This window comes from Dysidea avara, chromosome 2 (assembly GCF_963678975.1).
Source record: "Dysidea avara chromosome 2, odDysAvar1.4, whole genome shotgun sequence".
NCBI lineage: Eukaryota > Metazoa > Porifera > Demospongiae > Dictyoceratida > Dysideidae > Dysidea > Dysidea avara.
The window spans coordinates 49,145,277-49,165,430 of NC_089273.1; the positions used below are offsets into that span (position 1 = coordinate 49,145,277).

Below are 20,154 nucleotides of genomic sequence, written 5' to 3' on the forward strand. Positions count from 1 at the left end.
CAAATAAGTAGTAATATATGAACATAATGATGTACAAAAAACAGAATTAAGATATCTGTTATTGATCTGAAATTATCATCAAAACAAAATTTTGGAATTACATGCCTTGGCGCACTATACATCTTCTACTGGGGATTTGACATCTAGATCTTGTCCCACCCTAAACCAAAAATTATTTTAATAGGTAAATCAAATCCCTATAGAAACTGCTCTATTGAGGTGGGGACATAGTGGGGTTTGGACAAGTTCCTTAGCCCCAGTACTGGGGAATTTGACACTAGACTTTGTCAAATCCCCTGTATTTCCCCCACCCTGCCTGGGGGTGGGGCATGACATTGATAGATGCATAGGTTGCTGAAGCACAGACTCTAAATCCTTGCTTGTCAAATACATGTTACAGAATAGAGTGATATACTCTAATAGAACAGTCAGCACTCTGTCTATTCTCTGACTGTTCTATTAGAGTATATCAATATTTTTTCTGTGATATGTATTTTGATAAGCAAGAATTTATGGTATGTACAAGTGTTCTGCCTATTATGCTATCAATGCCTTCAAGCACGTGCACCTATTGTGCTCATTATGCAACTGGTCCCTAGTAATATTATTATATTTTAGAACCTTTTGCATCCACATCATTGTTTTAAAAGTAACCAAATGACCATCCCATTACACTGCCCAAAAATATGTTTTCTACATGGGATTGTGTACATAACGAATTGTTGTTTCATTGAGAATTCCAGAGATTCAAGTCGTTGTGTGCAATATTCCTTTTTAATACCATACCTGTTTCACTGCCCGTACAAAAGTCTCAATAGTAGCAGTGAAATTTATCCCATATTTCACTGACAGCAGTGAAAAAGTTGTGATTGCAATTTCATTGGCTAGAATTTATGTTAACAATGTATCGCCAATTAGTGTCGACGCGTGTTTAATACATAGTGACAAATTGCGTGCATAGCAAAGCTAATGCAGCATATGCAGCGAGTATGGTATTAACTGGGAATAGCATGGGTAGCAGTGAAACTTGGGATAAATACCACTCTTGTTGTATTGGAAATGGTAAATTTCAAATACAATACTCGTGATATTTATCCCAAATTTCACTGCTACCCATGCTATAACTAGTACTAATGAAGCGTAAAGTGGATGGAATTACAGAAGGAACCGTAATTAGTTTTGACTTGTAAAGAGACGGCCTGCAAAAATAGGGCATGTGGGCGCAAACTACACCCTGACACATAACATACCATATCTCAGTGCTGGGATGGATTATGTTTATTCTGTAACTTGTATATTAAAGGCAACTAACATTGATAATAAACTGAAAATTTCATGGCCAAGCAGTAATGGAATACAAAGTTATAACAAATCAAAGTGTGAAAAAGCAGGCAATTTTAATGTGCCCACATGCCCTATTTTCGCAGGCCTGGTCACATATACTATACATTGTTATTTTGAGCACTGCTCAAAAGCACAATAGGTAAAAATTTGAGACTAATTATAACAGACTGGTACCTATAGCTATGATATAGTTTGGTTCATTATTAGTCACACCAAATATCAGCTCTTTTAGTTGCTGTTTAACATGGTGTTGTAACAGTTGTATCCTCATAACAAAGCTTTTGTAAGGGATAACCAGCAACTTCAACTTTTCTTGGCCATGTCCTTTTAACACTGAAGCTGTTGCTGAAGTTTGCAATACAGTACACAAGCTACAAAAGCACAGATTAATGTAAACATAGTTATATGTTTCTTCATAATATCTGAGGCATGTTTCTAATGCAAAGATTCTGATAGGTGATCATCAGTAGTAGAAATGGGAAGGTCCTTGTATGTGGATCATCAGTACATATCACATTTACCACACTCAGTCCCCGACTTCTACATGGAATGATCATTGTAAAGCAGCACTATTCTGAAAGATAACTTGGGAGTACATGGCAGGAAAGCTGCCTATGAGTACCTTTAAACATAGATGCAATATTTGCAGTGATAGTAAAATAAAATGTTGAGTATAACCATAAAATGTGTTAATTGTAGATTAAATAAAAATGACTGATTAAAATGTTAATTAGTGCTATACAGTAGTAAAACCTTCACATGTACAAAGGTGCACTTTTTGAAAGTTCTGATATTTCAGAATCTGTTTACTGTTATGCATACCCTTGCAATTGTGTCTGTTCTGAAATTTCATTGTTGACTAGCTAAAGTACCAATGTTGCAGATACTGAAATTTCATCATTGTCTGGGTCAAGTATCAATGTTGTGGATCCTGAAATTTTAGAACTGCTATACTGTATACAACTACTGTAAACAATTCTCATTAGATACCGGTACATGGAACTGTTATCCAGTGCTTAAAATACACTCAACATGTTATATGAGATATTTCATTGATCAGGTAGTTTAAACTCATACTATAGCAACTCCACAGCTGCAGCGTTGTGACTTCCCCCAAAATTAATGACTTCTAGGTGACTATATAACCCTGATGATAATCACGAGATTGAATTATATGTGTATGTGTCAAGCCAAGATGCCACCTGATGCTATTGCTTGAAACAGGGGTCTGCACAGATGTTTTGCAAGCTACACAGTGGATAACAACTTTAGAAAACAGATACTGGAATTGGCAATGGGAAAATGTCATTGGCACATACTGGAATTCTCTAATAAGTCCTCCGGTTTTCAAGCAGCTGCTCCATGTGCACTGCAAGACAGTCAACATGCCTAATAGTATTTTCTCAGACCTGGTCACATATGAAAATTTCAATACAAGAAGAGAAGTTGGCTATCAGAGCAAAATAATACTGAAATTTCAGACAACTACAATCAGAAACATGAGAAGCTGCAAACAGGAATTGATTTACACATTCACAAGTTGTTAACACAATGTTGCATTAAAATGGATCAGCTTTGTTAATAATTGAAGTGTCAATTATCATACTACAGTAGTTGAAAGGTTAACATTGTGCAATGAAGGTTTATAGTAAACTAGCCCAATACACACATATCCATCCATCCATCCACCCACCCACATACACATACACAGACACACCCATACTCCCTCTTGTTTACTACCTGGTTGGGTTATGCAACCTTTCAGGAACAGATACAGAACAGGTCATATCAGTGTACTGAAATAGAATAATTTCATTCTGTAACTTGTATTGAGAAGCCAATTAAAGTTAGAATGAAGGGTCTTAATTGCATGGCTATAGTATGTAGCCATACAAAGTTATGAGTTCTCAAAGTTTGAAAAATAAGCAAACTTTATGTGTCCACATGCTCCATATTTGCAGGACCAATCACATTATGTTTTTGCTTTGTTAGAACATGCATCATTGACATTAAGTCCAACATATTGTAGTCTATGAAGCTTACTCCTGATCTTCATGTTGTGCCTACTGCCTCAAATTTTATTACTTATGACATGAATAGGTACTGCAGCATGGTGCTGACTATTTTAGCAACATAGAAGACTATACAAACCGTTAGTCAAGAAAGGCAGTAAACTGTTAGCATCACCTCATGAAAATTTAGCTAACTAGATTCCTGCTATTACAGTGTTTTTTCTCCAGTAATGAATACCCAAATGAAAATCACAATATTTTATTTTTGATGGGAAACAAGAAACCAGAATTAATTTATCTGAGTTAGTCAGGCTAACTGCACAGTGTTATCCTCAAATCACCATTTGTGACCGAATTTGACAAAACAAGGCTTTCCACACACATCCACTTCTATAACTTTGAAGCACCTTAATTCTTTGTAGGAGTACGCCATTAGTTTCAAATTTTGACCTGGTATTGTACCATGCTAAGGAAGAATTGTGTGAAAAGTTTAGGTCAATAGCTTGCTGACTAGTCAAGATAAAGTTGGTTAAAGTCAGAGAATTGGATGTGTGTGGAAGCCTTGTTTTGTCAAATTAGGTAACATTTAATTTACACAATATAATAATGACTCTGTTCATGTTTCATTACTAGATGCTGAAATCAGTTAAAGTTGGCTGTAAAATGATTGCACACATTCAGTACACATTCAATAGGAATACCTGTTATACTGTATTGCTGAAACAGAATATTTGCATTCTATGAGTTGGAATATAATGTCAATTAAATGCTTGATACTAACTGAAAATTAATTGCTTAGAAGTTTGGAAAAGTAGGTAAATTTTACGTGCCCACATGCCCTATTTTCACAGGCCTGGTAAAATTTTCAAGTCGATTATCCGAACTAATGTGTGGGAGGGTGTTTGTACAATATAAAAAAACAAAATCAGCCATCCAACAGTAGTATATACAACAGAACGTTTCTCAATTACTCTTATAGAGCATACACTTGTTGACAAAATACTGTAATAGAACAGTCGATTAGGCGTTTGGATAATCAACTGTTCAGTTAATCGGTGTTCGGATAATTGACTCTCCACTGTAACTTTGGTTTGGCTACTTCTGGTGATTTAAAATGTTACGTGATCAGCAGTGTTGGACTATCTGTACACAGCCCTGTACGTATTCTCCTTTCAATGAAAGTTACTGAAAGCAAGAAATAATTATTAGTGGTACATGTTATTGTACTTATACCAAATCTTTTGTCAGGTACCTGTATACAGCATTGATACCACCACTTTTGTTATGGTATAACCACTGGTGTACTCTTTGCCTGCTCAGTAAAATGAAGTTGTTTGCACCACATTATCACCTACTCACTTGTTATGTATGAAATCTGATAAGCATGATGTTGATGGGATATTAATTGGCTAAAGTTGTTGACATGAATAATCTTGAACAGATGATAATCTACTATAATGTAACACCTTTTATTCAATATGGTATCATTCAGTTAGTTACTTTTTAAACTGCGTACTAGTAATAGAATGGGTGATAGAATATAACTATGCACTTTGTAATTATGATATTCTACACAAGAAAGCCTTTGTTTATAGCTATAGCTATTTGGAAATCTCTATATATACTATATGGTTACATTTGTGTAGTGTAATTAATATAACAGTATTGTATGTGGTATAATGTATATACATCAATCTAAATGTTTGGCTGTTACTTTAACTATGCGTACATTTCTAAACTCGTGTATCAAGCAAAAAGTGCTGGAATAGTTGCTGACCAATTCAATGGCATTCAGAAATATTAAAATTAATGCTTATTTATCACAAAAAAAGCCTTAAAGGCATGTTTTCAGACACAGCAACTGGGATAAAAACATTGCAACTCTACTAATAGAACACTTACTTACCCTATAATGACACTATTACCCATTGACTATTCTATTAGAGTATCGCCATCTTTTAGTTAGTGTTTTATATTAATTAATATTTATTTTTTCTTCTGCACAAATAAAATAATACTTAATATCAATCCAGGAAATATTCAACATAAAACAAACGAATCATTATAACACAACAAGCTATGCAAAGTATACAGCTACCTAAAATGCTTTTAAACTGTTACAGTGTGATTCTACTGTGCTTGTTTTGTGTGGTTATTGTGAATGATATTCAGTATAAAGTCAGTCTTTAATACTATCCATAACTTCCATAAAAGATTCTCGGTAATGAATAGCACTTTCATAATCATCTTGGGTACAAGCATTTTGAATGCATGAGGAATCATTGAGCTCATCAGAGTTATCAATTGGTGATGACCTGTTAATTAATGTACCATTAATGTACCATATTAATGTAGGGTATGCATCATAGAGCAGTGTGTGCTACTAACAATGACTTGTGTGGGTATTTCAAGATTGCTCAGCTAATGTCAAGTTGGTACTGCAGGGTGAATTTTGGTAGATGTGCTGCACTAGCAAAAATTATTCTCAGCATTCTATGTAAACATTGGCCAGGAGATATTGAGGATTTTGCACTGACTGACTCAGAAATGAGTTACATATTTGAACTTGTTTCAAATGAAACAAGTTCAAATTCTTTCCTATTGGACATGAAAGTTTACATAAGGAAAATTAGCAAATTCATACTTAGTCAGCTTTTTGAATTTTTAACAATGGCGAAACTGAAGAAATCATAAATCTATTACTTTTAAAGGCACTTATGGATTTAAAAGTTGACAAATTTATAAAAGTGATTAGTCAAATTCGTCGACTCTATCTTTCATCAAAATTGCAGCATATCATCATGTTACCCTTGATTATATATGCATCGATGCAATTCTTTTATATCACATGATAGTGTTTGGAACAGAGCATAACATTTAGTTGAAGTACTAGCTATAACAATTATTTATTTAGCTGCATCTGCAAATTACAGCTCTCCTTTTTATAATACATTAATACTTTTTAGACTGTTCATTAATTTTCTTGAAGCTTGATGTATAGCCATAATAAGTGTACTAAATAGGAAGAAAGCTTAATTAGATTAGAGCTCGATATCTTGCTGCTGCTTCAAGGCCAGAGATATCCTAAGGTATAGCCACTACTTCCACACACAAATAATAATAATTAATTCTAGTTATCAGTATACATATGTTTTTATACAGTTGAACTGGGATATTAAAATCACTTCTGCACAATAGCCAACTATATGTTACAAAATTGGAGATGAAAATGAAATGGAATGAGCTACACATCATAAATTCTTTACAGGAACAACTGCTGCCTTTATATTTTAGCTAGGAACATACTAGATCTCCTTCTTATTTAATGATAAATAATTTAGCTACATTGGATAATGGCAGAGTGCTGCATAATACACATCCTCCCAAAGGAATTGAAGTTCACTATTAAATGTATCATCAAAATATTTATGATGATAAAACATGTCTTAATATTATATAAGAGTACAGTACCTTAGCAATCATTTTCAAACCCTAGTAGCAAAAAGCTAGCCATTATGGTAAATTGTTAAATTACTAGCTGATTACAAAATCGTACTGATTTATTTGCTGAATTTCAATTAAGGATACTATAATATTATATTCTGCACTGCCTATAATTCTGGCATTGTTTTGAGCAGAACTCACTGATACCTGAAGTATCAAGCAATGACATTATACCTCATCTGTAATATTGACCACAATTGTGTGCATAACAGGAAGTACTGCAACATAGCATAAAGCACAATAGGCTGGTGGGCTGGTGCTTACTTTAGAGTCCCAGTACTATATTATATAAATAACTAGCATATAGCAAGCTTACACTCTGCAAGCAGCATCATTTCTTTGGCTACCATCATCTCCAGGATTATTGATCGGTACATTGCAATCAGATTTAATTGCATTGCAACAATATTTTAAAATTGGTTTTAAAGCTTTTGCTTGCATGATCATTTCCATTGTAGCAAACAATGTTAATGGTACTATCACTAATGTAAATGTGAATGTCAGCAAAACATTTTGGTTGAAATTGTCCATCAGTGGTATAATAGCAACAAAAACAAATAATCGTAAAACCAAAACATCAAAGTTATTAAGAACATCACTTGAATACGGCTCTATTATTATCACTATAAAGGAAATCATTATACTGATAATGGCTACCAGATAGTGTAAAATGTTACTATTAGATGAAAACCCAATTATAACCGAAATAATAATGACTCGACAAATCAAGTAATAAGCTGAAAAGCAACGATACTTATCTTTGTAGCATCCTTGTAACTGATCCAGTAATGGTTTTATCCTGGTGAAGTTGATCTTGTGGTTAAGAAATGGCTCTAGTAGCAGTAGAAGTGGTAGACCAATCACAATCACTAGTGTACATAACACTGCTACAGTAAAATATGGTAGATGACGACCATGCCAGTATTCTATGTCAGGTGATAGGTAAGTGTAAACCTTATCCACATTATCAAATGTCAGTGATCTCAACAACAGTAATGAAGTTGTGGTCACAGAAGTATAAGACAAGAGCAGAAGGAAACATATAAGATGGATAATTCCTTTGCTAATAAATGCTGAAAACTTGTATGATACTCGTGCTAATAGGCAGATTGCTGCTACAATAGTAGTGACAGCTAGTGGATGTACATAATGAATGAATTGTTGGTCAATTCCACTCATATCTTTTACAAAGCAAAACTGTCCCAGAAATTGAGGAGTGATTTTCACAATACTGGACAAAGTGGTAACAGTTGTAAACAATCCTTTTGATTGGTATAAATTTTGGCTCAGTAAAATATCCAGCATACTGTAATAGTATGTAATAGCATACAAATAACCAATCCCAACATGATAGTATGTCACAATAAACACTAGTATAACTATGACTATCCAGTATATCATTGATAATGTGACTACCATTACTGTCTGTCCAGTTGTACACTGGTTAACACTTACACATTCTACAGAATCAAATGAGAGAGTATAGCCTTCTTCACAACTACCACAAGCAGTACCAGATCTGTGTGAGCTACACTGATTCATTCTCACTGGTGAGAGTTCATAAAATCCATTAGTGGCTTCACAGCAAGTAAAGTTACAGTAATTGTTGGGACAAACTGCCACTGTTGGTTTATCACCGACTACTCCAAACCAATAACCTCTCTTGATAAATGATGTACTATCAGAACAAGACACAATGTCACCATCACTATAACAGTCACAACTTTCTTTATCTATGTCATAATAAAAACCAGGGTAACATGATGAAAGCTCTATTTTTAAACTGATGGAAATTGTCTCGAGGTTAGATTGACTACCAGAATGTGATGTTACTGATATTGAAAAGTTTGCATTGGTACGAGTTTTATTTCCACGTACAATGATGCCATGAAGTTTGTTACATGATATTGATATGAACCTCGAACCAATAATATAGTAGTTTGGATCATCATTACTGCTCACTAAAAACTGCACTGGATCAGTTGGTTGATCATAATAGTCCCTTACACAGGCATCAATACTAATTTCTTGACCAAGCATTATGTTGTTTATATAATATGTCCCACAAGTAGTGAAATTTTCATCAATGCATATAGCTGGATGTTGCAATATCAGTTTTCTGGGAGAGGTAATAATGTGTTTATACAACTGACTTTGATTGAAAGTTTCCTTTTCAATTCCAACAATACTTGTATTTATACAGTTGTCATCACATGATAATGGTATATCTATGTAAACATCATGACCAGTGAGGGCAATATTGTTATCAAACTTAATGTTAGCACCAGCATTAAACAAAATCATGTTATCAGCTTGTTGGATAAGGTTGCCATATACAGCTCCCCCATATAGATTGGCTGTGTTGTTCAAACACAAAATGTTAGCATGAAAATCTATTGTTATGGAAAAGTTATTAGAAAAATATAAAGCACCTCCATTGCCTGGAACATTGTTGTTGATAAAACTGATGATTGAGACACTTGTAATTGTCACAGTAGAATGGGTAATGTATATCGCTCCACCATGTACAGCAGTATTGTTGGTGAATGTCACTGAAGTGTTTCCTTCTAGCGTGACATCAGAATGGCCTTCACAATACATTGCTCCACCACAATGTGTCACTCCACCATGTTGCATTGCTGTGTTATTAATGAATGTTATAATGGTGTTACCATTGGAGCCAATTTGAGTATTAACACCATATGAAGCTCTATTGGCATAAAATAAGACAGTTGAATTTCCATGAAACATTATAGAGCAGTTAGTACTAGTATACAAAGCTCCTCCCAAAAACGTAGCTCTATTAAACATGAATTTCACTTTAACAAGTTCATCAAAGGTAAGTTTTGCATTATCAGCTCCACTAACAGCTCCTCCATAACTGGCTGTGTTATTGGTAAATGTAACAGTTGACTTTCCATTATAAGTTATGTGAGAGTTGGAAATGTAGTACAATGCACCTCCACTATCCACAGCAATGTTGTTACTAAATGTCACATTTGAGTAGCTGTTAAATGATACCCTGGATCTAAGAGAATCCAAAGCACCTCCTTGTGCTGCTGTATTGTTAATGAACAATACTGTTGTGTGTTCATCGAATGAAACTTTGTTATTAACATCAGACAATATACTACCACCATATTTGGCATTGTTGTTAAAGAATGACACAGTTGAGTTTCCATGAAATGTTGTGTGGCAGTTACCTCCAGAGAATGAGTCTATAGCTCCACCTCCATACACAGCACTGTTGTTACTGAACATTAACATGGAGTTGCCACCAAATGATAATTTAGAATTGGTGTTGCAGTGCATAGCTCCTCCTCTGTCAGTGGCCACATTTCCATTAAACATTACTGTTGTGCTCTCATCAAATGAAATTCTGCTACTACCATCAGGCATCATAGCTCCTCCATTGGTGGCATTATTTTTGTTAAACGTTAATGTTGAGTTTCCATTAAAAGCCATGTGACAGTTGTTAGTACAGTACAAAGCTCCACCTCTATCCACACCAGTATTGTTAGTAAATGTCACCATAGAGTGGCCAGTAAATGATACATCACAATTATTAGCATCTAAAGCACCACCCTGTGTTGCTGTGTTGTTAGTGAATGTTAACAATGAGTTACCACCAAATGATAATCTAGAATTGGTGTTGCAGTGCATAGCTCCTCCTCTGTCAGTGGCCACATTTCCATTAAACATTACTGCTGTGCTCTCATCAAATGAAATTCTGCTACTACCATCAGGCATCATAGCTCCTCCATTGGTGGCATTATTTTTTTTAAACGTTAGTGTTGAGTTTCCATTAAAAGTCATGTGACAGTTGTTAGTACAGTACAATGCTCCACCTCTATCCACACCAGTATTGTTAGTAAATGCCACCATAGAGTGGCCAGTAAATGATACAACACAATTATTAGCATCTAAAGCACCACCATGTGTTGCTGTGTTGTTAGTGAATGTTATTGTTACATTGTCAGTAAATGACATTTTGCTAGTACGACCAGAGAGTATGGCTCCTCCATACCTGGCTTTGTTGTTATGGAATGACAGGATTGAGTTTCCATGAAATGTTGTGTAGCAGTTACCTCCAGGGAATGAGTTTATAGCTCCACCTCCATACACAGCACTGTTGTCACTGAATGTTAACAATGAGTTACCACCAAATGATAATCTAGAATTGGTGTTGCAGTGCATAGCTCCTCCTCTGTCAGTGGCCACATTTCCATTAAACATTACTGTTGTGCTCTCATCAAATGAAATTCTGCTACTACCATCAGGCATCATAGCTCCTCCATTGGTGGCATTATTTTTGTTAAACGTTAATGTTGAGTTTCCATTAAAAGCCATGTGACAGTTGTTAGTACAGTACAATGCTCCACCTCTATCAACACTAGTATTGTTAGTAAATGTCACCATAGAGTGGCCAGTAAATGATACAACACAATTATTAGCATCTAAAACACTACCATGTGTTGCTCTGTTGTTAGTGAATGTTATTGTTACATTGTCAGTAAATGACATTTTGCTAGTACGACCAGAGAGTATGGCTCCTCCGTACCTGGCTCTGTTGTTATGGAATGACAGGGCAGAGTTTCCATGAAACCTTGTATAGCAGTTACCTCCAGAATATAAGTCTATAGCTCCACCTCCATACACAGCACTGTTGTCACTGAATGTCAACACTGAGTTGCCAGCAAATGAGAATCTAGAATTAAAGATGCATTCCATAGCGCCTCCCGTATCATTGGCTTTATTTCTGCTTAACGTTACTCTTGAATTTCCATCAATTGAAACCTTTGAATTATGCACAGAAATGGCTCCACCCCATATTGCATTATTGTTAGTGAATAATGCCTTTGTGTTTTCATAAAATAGCACATAAGAAGAAAAAGCAGAGGTTAGAGTTCCTAAATCAGCCTTGTTGCTGTTATATTTAACAGTTGAATTTCCATGAAACTTAATATATGAACTATATTGAATCATTACTGCTCCTCCTCCACTAGCATAATTACTTCTAAACTTTACAGCTGATTTTCCTGTGAATGAAACATTACAATTGTCTGCATGAATACCGCCACCAGTTATTGCTGTGTTTTCATTAAACATTACTGTTGTACCCTCATCAAATAAAATACTGCTATTACCATAAGACATCATAGCTCCTCCATTCATAGCATTGTTGTTGTTAAATGTTAAAGTTGAATTTCCATTAAAAGTCATGTGACAGTTGTTATTACAGTTTAATGCTCCACCTCTGTCCATGCCAGTATTGTTAGTAAATGTCACCATAGAGTGGCCAGTAAATGATACAACACAATTATTAGCATCTAAAGCACCACCATTTGTTGCTGTGTTGTTAGTGAATGTTATTGTTACATTGTCAGTAAATGACATTTTGCTAGTATGATCAGAGAATATGGCTCCTCCAAACACAGCATTGTTGTTCTTAAATGTTAAAGTTGAGTTTCCATTAAAAGTCATGTGACAGTTGTTATTACAGTACAATGCTCCACCTCTATCCACACAAGTATTGTTAGTAAATGTCACTATAGAGTGGCCAGTAAATGATACATCACAATTATTATCAGGATTCACAGCGGGTCCACCATTAAAACCATTATTATCACTAAATGTCACTGCTGAGCTTGCATTGATCGAGATAGCAGACCTGTTGACAAACACTGCTCCTCCACTCACAGCTGAGTTATCATCAAATATTACTAGTGACTGATCTTCAAATGAGAAGAGTGACCTTCCCTCAGTGCATATAGCACCACCATATCCAGATGCTGAATTCCTTGTAAGCATTACTAAAGCATTCATTGTGATGAACATTTTGGAATGAGTTTGAAAGATGGCTCCACCATTACTTCTAACTGAATTATTATAGAAACTCACATTACACTTGTCATCAAATTTGATAATAGAGTTACTACTATAAATACCTCCACCTGCAGTGGCTTTATTATCCTTGAATGATACACTGTTATTGAGAATTAGGCTGGTGTGTGAAATGTAAATAGGTACTCCATTGTTTTGGATAAATGCAGAATTTTGCAGTAAAGAAATATGGCTAGTAACCATATTGTTTGAATTATCAATGTAAACAACACTTTGAGCTGGTCCATTACAAGTGAAATTACAATTGTTAATTACCAACTGTATCTGAGTACTTTGTTCAGGACTAGATGTATAGTAAATAGCTGCTCCATGACCTTTGTGGTATTTGTTATGTGTAAACTGACAATTGTTAATGTACACATTTCCTGACATTTTTGACAGTACAACAGTTTGTCCTACTGAGTGGTGGAAAAATGAACTTTGAAGCACTATATCAGACGAGTTGTAAAACTCAATTCCTGGAGCATTATCAAAACCACACTTCTTCCAGATGACACCTTCAATAGTGACATTATTGCAGGATACAAACTTCACTGATCCAATATCATTACAGTTCACAGTGGGATTTCCTTGTCCAATTATTGTAATATCACTGAAACCTTCAAGTATCACATTTGAAGACAACACAACATCAGTTGATATGTTGATAATGGTGTTACTAGTAGTGACATTATTCAATACATCATCAATTGAGTAGAAAGTATAGTTTCTGATATTACAACATGGAATTTCATCCATATCACTGCCTGAACCACTACAACAATTTTCAATATCATTACTAGGATCAGGCATAACGTTTTTGATTCGATCAACATTCCAAAAGAGGAATAGAAGCACAAGAAGTACCAACCTTGTGAATATCATGCTAAAGACTATCTCAGTGGCAACTATTGCCAATCCTTACGATATTTATAGACAAAAAAAGATGATGTAATGGTAACCACAAGCTACATAATATAATGTATGTGTATTGTTATTTCATAGCTAGTAAGTTAAAAATAATAGTTATACCATAGGCACGAGTGCTTTGCCTGATATATACGCATGAGCACAAGGGCGTCAGCTGGAGTGCGATTGCATAGCTATATATCAGGCAAAGCACAAGTAACTACCTAATATGTACCATATGCCGTGTATAACTAGCTAATATGTACCATGTGGGTTTAGGAAACTGCTTGCACGCTTTACGAGTGTATTTATATTGGGTTTTGTGAATTTAGATAGCTATAGTGAACACTGGAAACAACGTAAGAATAAGCTCTATGGGGTCCGAATTTTTTTGTTGATTTGGTATGGAATGATCCTAAATGTAGGGTCCGCAAACCGAAAAATTGGTATCTTTAAATCGACTTACAAACTATAGTCATGTGTAGGGGTTGGTCTAATCAAGAAAACTCTAGAGTGGTAGCAAATTTCGTCCATATCTTCTAGTGAAAATAACGCAAAATACCTTGAATTCGATCGATTTTTCGCCATTGTAATTTGCAATGTTATTCTTTTGGGCCAAAACTCTCTCTGTCGAGCTTTGAGAGGTCGTCCACTCCTACTATGGAGTATTGGTAGTTTTAATATAATTAATTATTATATTATTGTAGTCTAATTTTTTACTTGTATGTTATACATGTAGTTACTGTATAGCCTTATATATCTGTAGGTCAATTTTTTTCCACCCTTGCCATGCCCACACTGGGTTTATTTGCAAACCAGTATTTTGTGGTCGCATGCAGGGCCTCCCAGAGAAATTAAGGGGCCCAGGGAAAAGAGTTAAAGTGGGGCCCTTCACCCAAGCTGTAAGTTGAAGACCAAAAAAAAAAAAAAGGTCACAACCTACTGACAATGACAATAACTACCCATCACCAACCATATCTCCTTATCTATAAGCTTGCTACACTGCTCCTCTGAAGAATACTGTGACTGCTTATTAGAGTATTTAGATCTGACTGTTCTATTAGAGTATATCGATCTTTTAAACAGGTATCCAGGGAGCCCTTCATGGGGCCTCCTGGGGCCCCTTTCAGGCTGGGGCCCGGGGCAAAATGCCCCAGTTGCCCCCCCCCCCCCCCCCCCCCCTGTGGGCGGCCCTGGTCGCATGAGACCGAGGTTTTTTTGTGGATTTGTATGTCTTATTATTTATTAATAATGGTCTCAATCATTTGGTAGTGGCATTTTGATGGAATTTGGCCTCGATAAGAGAGCCGCCATTGCCACCCTATGGACGAATATAACTAAACAAGGTTGCAGCATGACTTTAGAGAGGCAAAGCATCACGTTTGGTGTGCAAGATTTCTTTAACGCATTGTAAATTGGTCAACATCGGCAAAGTTTGTGGATATCGGCATTTGGCGGTTTTTGAGGTCGCTAGAAGAGCTGCCAGACCAACCCTATGAATGAAAGTTACTGGCTATGGGTCTAGTAAGTTTTTGAGAAATAAACTAGCACATCTGGCTAGCAAAAGTTCCCGTAAATGAATAAAATCGGCATTTTTGATGAATTTTTGACAGCCGTCGAACTCAGCCAGATGGCAAACAATTTTGGAATTTGATGGTATTTCGTGTGGTAGTAGTTGGACCCATGCCAGACCAGTTTTACCTGGGAGGGTTACTTTGGCATCGCTACTGTGTGCTCCAGTGGCATCGAAACTTTTTTCGAGTCCGAAATTTCATATTCGCGATGCTGCGGCTGGAAATTGCTCCAGAAAATGCAGCCACTGATGGTTTTAGTTTAGAGTATAGTTAGTAAGAAAGGTTGAGAGCGCGTATTGTAGCTTTAAAAGACATTTCCTTGAAGAAATAGCAAAAAGTCTCGCAATTTGTAAGCATATTCGCCGATTTGCACGACGGGTTTTACTCTTTTCACCACCTTTCATAACCCTTACGTAATAGTTAGCTCAAAAGCATCCAGAATTTCTACTGTAGTTGTTGCTCTCTCTCTTCGACTTTAGGGCACGCATCTAGTAGTTGCCGCGAGTAGTCTACTTTAGGGGATGCGTCCAGTAGTTTCCGCGAGTAGTAGACTTTAGGGGAAGCGTCCAGTAGTTTCCACGAGTAGTAGACTTTAGGGGAAGCGTCTAGTAGTGTTAGCGTTAGGGTTAGGGTTAGAGTTCACCTTTGGTTTCTTCTTCACCTTCAGGGTTAGGTTCTTCTTACTATATACAGCTTATTTCGTTAGTCACATTTATAAGATACAAAAGAAGGGGATCAATGGAGCTAGCAGCGGTAGCATAATCGGTAGCACACTGGACCATCACACTGGGATCCTGGGTTCGATCCCTCTTCAATACTGCACTTTTTTTCGCCTTTTGGTTCACCGTTATTTTTCTAAGTTCTGTAGGGTTATGAAATAGGGTGAAAAGAGTGATACCCTTTGCACGACAAGACGTTAATGAAAAATAACGCTAATCTGGCATTTTCTAAGTGGTACCTAGCCTAGCATTTCTGGGTGGTTTGGTAGTTGATCCTCGGAGGTCGAAATTTCAAGTTGCGGACCCTATCTAATAGAGCAGTCAATAACTCTAACAGAACAGTCACGTTTCTAAAAATGCTGTATTTTTATATTGTAAAGTCTGTAAGTAGCTAGTGATTTAAACTATACAATCCAGTGTTAGGCAGAAGTTGTAAATATGCTGTAATATTGATTGCTGTGTTACAGCTGTTTTGTGACTGCTCTATTGGAGTATCTTGATGCAGTACAAGATGAAAGGCAAAGTGTTACTAAGGGTTCACTAGTGTTAGTTGACTGCAGTTGCATGCCACTAAAATTACAGTTGTATTTTAATATTCTATCACTGTAATCTAGAGTTTCTGTCAAAACCATGGAAACTCACCTATTGTTTTCAACAGTATATGCTTACTCTAACAAAAAGTATTGAAATCCCATCCAAAAACAGCTTGTAGCTGTAAAAAAGTGCGCATCCAAGTAAAGCAGAGTTAACTGCGACAAAAAGTAATGATATCATAATGCGGCCATGTGTGAGGTGTGTAAGTCGTAAAATTAATATTAGCTAATCAGATAATACAATATTATTGTTAAAGTGTTATTGAGAACTATGTGATGCTGCTAGTTTTTAAGTGTGTGAGCATCTTCATAAATGCCACATAAATTTGATTCTCAATAAAGCAATGTGTATAGATTCTCTGATAGCAATAAATAGTTTGAGTTTGGCCGCCTTTCCTGTGTACAGCAATGCTATGAACAAAGGAAAGGCGGCCAAACTCAAACTATTTATTGCTATCAGAGAATCTATACACATTGCTTTATTGAGAATCAAATTTATGTGGCATTTATGAAGATGCTCACACACTTAAAAACTAGCAGCATCACATAGTTCTCATTAACACTTTAACAATAATATTGTATTATCTGATTAGCTAATATTAATTTTACAACTTGCACACCTCACACATGGCCGCATTACGATATCATTACTTTTTGTCACAGTTAACTCTGCTTTACTTGGATGTGCACTTTTTTACAGCTACAAGCTGTTTTTGGATGGGATAAACTTTACTGGTGGGCATAGTTAAATTAAAAATAAAATGCGTCCGAATTTACTGCTAAAAATTGTAAGGCTGCTACTCCCTCTATACTAAAGATAATGAAACCATTTTTTGGCAATTACTAGTTAATGAATACAGATAGATTGTATACAAATTTGAAATAAATTGGACTTTGTTTACTGGTAGTAAAAATCAAAGTCCGAAAACTGATAGTTTTGTTTGAATGTATAGAATTTATCGGACCAAGCATACTATTGCCTACAACTCCCAAGCTATTAATCATGCATAACTGATTATTGGAGGATAATTACTGCTTAGTGTAGCCTACCTTTTGGTACAATAACCTAAGCTGCAGGATTTCTAGGAACTGAGTGGCAGCTGTCCGAATACCGAATTGTCCGTTAATTGATACTTGACTCTAGTTAGCTACAAATGTTATCTAGGAATAATTTCTTATCAGTTATTTCAATTAATGAGGTTGATAATAAGTTCCAATCAATGATAGTTCTTGGAAAGCAGCTATTTTGATATGCTGTGGTGTTTGCGCTTGGGTGGATAAAGTGAAGTGGATGGTGGTGGCGAGTGTGTCTAGTTGTCCTCAGAAATTGTGGTGGTATATTTACCACACTAGCTTTGTGTACAATATCATTGAAGAAGGATAATCTAGTAATCTTACGGCGTTCTCTTAGAGTGACCCAATTTAGAGATTCTATCATAGTAGTTACACTACTATATGTGCTATAGTTGTTACATACCCATCTTGCACTTCTCCTCTGTATTTTTTCCAATGAGTTGATATATGCTTGCTAGTAAGGGTCCCAAACGACAGATGCGCATTCTAAAATGGGATGAACAATTGTAAAATATGCAGATTCTTTGACTTTTTGAGAACAGTTTTGATAAGTTTCGCTTCAAAAAATTTAGTGTCCTGGAAGCTTTATTAACAATGCTATCTATATGAGAAGCCCACGACATATTGTTGTGTAAGATGATCCCCAGGTAAGTGTGTTCGGTTTTTGTGTCTAATACATGCCCATTTGTGACCTGATCTTGGAAACCTACCTTTTTGGCACATAGGTCAATTTTCTGTTTTATAGCTTAAATAAGGTATTGGGTGCTCATCTATCTTGTGTTAAAATTTCAGCTTAATATCTGTAAGCATTCCTGAGATATGGCCGATTTTCTGTCCTGTACATTATAAACTAACTTTTATGGTAATGTATTGAGTTCTGTGAGTGATTAAGGGTGACAAATGGTGACAAATCACTTTGTTTACCAATAATTCAATTCTTATACTCTAAAGTACTTCAAAAGACTTTTCTGATAGTTTAATGAAGTATTCTTGGTACTTTTCTGCAATTAAATCCCATGTAACATTGTCTAAGACTAAGTTTTAACCATTCCAGCACCTGAAAAAAATCACCCAATTTGTAAGTTAATTGTTGTCCCATGCATGTGAAATTACTACATGGTCTGATATAATCATCCATATCTCCTAGGAAAAAGAAGCTATGGGTGTGAAACTTCACAGCAAGAAGGTTTAATAGTTGCTTTATCCAAATGTGTAAAAAAAATAATTTTAAAAATATTGTTGAAATTTTCATTTGAGTTTTCCCAAAAAGTTTGCTTGTGCCAAAAGGTAGGTTTTCCAAGATCCGGTCACATTTAGTGAATAGTTAAAAGAGATGATAGATGGTGACTTGCTGCATTTCATGACTACACATTTTGTAATGTTGAAAGACATTTGCCAGATTTCAGCCCATCAAGATAAATAGTCTAGATCCGATTGTAGTTGTTGTGCATCAGTTTCAGTGTGGATTACCCTATATAGTAAACAATCGTCAGCAAACAGACGTAATGGAGATGATACTTGTTCTGAAATATCATTAATATAAATAAGAAACATCAATGGTCCTAAAACCGTTCCCTGTGGGACACCCAACAAGACAAAAGCGGCAGAGAACACTCACCATCCATTACTACATGTTATGTTCTCTGAATCAGCCATGTTTCTATCCATTGATATGTACAGTTATCAATTCCATATGATGAAAGTTTTAGCATGAGTCTTTTATGAGGCACTCTATCAAAAGCCTTAGCAAAATCTAATAATATTAAATCAACCTGGAGATGATTGTCTAGAGCATATGTGATATCCTCAACCAGTGAAACAAGTTGTGTTTGGTATGAGTGGCCAGATCTAAATCCATGCTGGTTATCAATTACAATATTATTACTATTGAGATGTTCCATAATAGAGTGAAATATGATATGCCGTTAATGATATAGGCCTGTAGTTGGAGGGATCATTATGTACACCATTTTTAAATACAGGAGTTATATTTGCAATCAACCAATCCGTAGGAAGATTACCACTGTTCAAAGATTGTTTAAAGATAACTTCAAGTATTGGAGCTATTTCAGGAGCACAATGTTTCAATACATAGGAAGGAACATGATCAGGTCCTGAAGCTTTCGTAGTATCAAGGTTGAAAAGAAGTGATTCTATTCCAGCAGTAGACAATGAAATTGGAGGCATAGTAGGAATGTTACGACTATGTACAATAGGAACTGAAGATAAATCTTTATTAGTAAAGACTGATGTACAGTAATTATTAAGAACGTTAGCTTTTCCTTTGGGTTGCTGTATTGAATTCCTCTAATGGACAGGGATGGTATACCACATTGTTCTTTACGTTTGGATCGAACATATTTCCAGAACTGCCTTCTGTTTCCAGCAAATGAGTTATCAAATAGACGGCTTTGGTATTTAGTATGGGCTTTCCCAACTTTTTTATTGATGAGATTTCTAAGTTTACGATAAGCATCCCAATGAGTAGGAGAGTTTGTGTGTTTGGCACATTTATATAACCGTTTTCTATGGTGCATATTTC

The 20,154-nt window shown here is 35.7% G+C and overlaps 1 protein-coding gene across 1 annotated transcript; it reads right to left on the reverse strand.

Annotated features, from left to right (window-relative positions):
* Nucleotides 1–7,498: 7,498 nt before the first annotated feature.
* Nucleotides 7,499–13,556, reverse strand: LOC136248187 (probable outer membrane protein pmp20). Its single transcript, XM_066040000.1, has 2 exons — nucleotides 7,563–13,556; nucleotides 7,499–7,513 (listed from the first exon to the last, which is right to left on the reverse strand). Exons 1-2 carry the CDS (start codon nucleotides 13,554–13,556, stop codon nucleotides 7,499–7,501), a joined length of 6,009 nt encoding a protein of 2,002 aa, XP_065896072.1.
* Nucleotides 13,557–20,154: the final 6,598 nt, after the last annotated feature.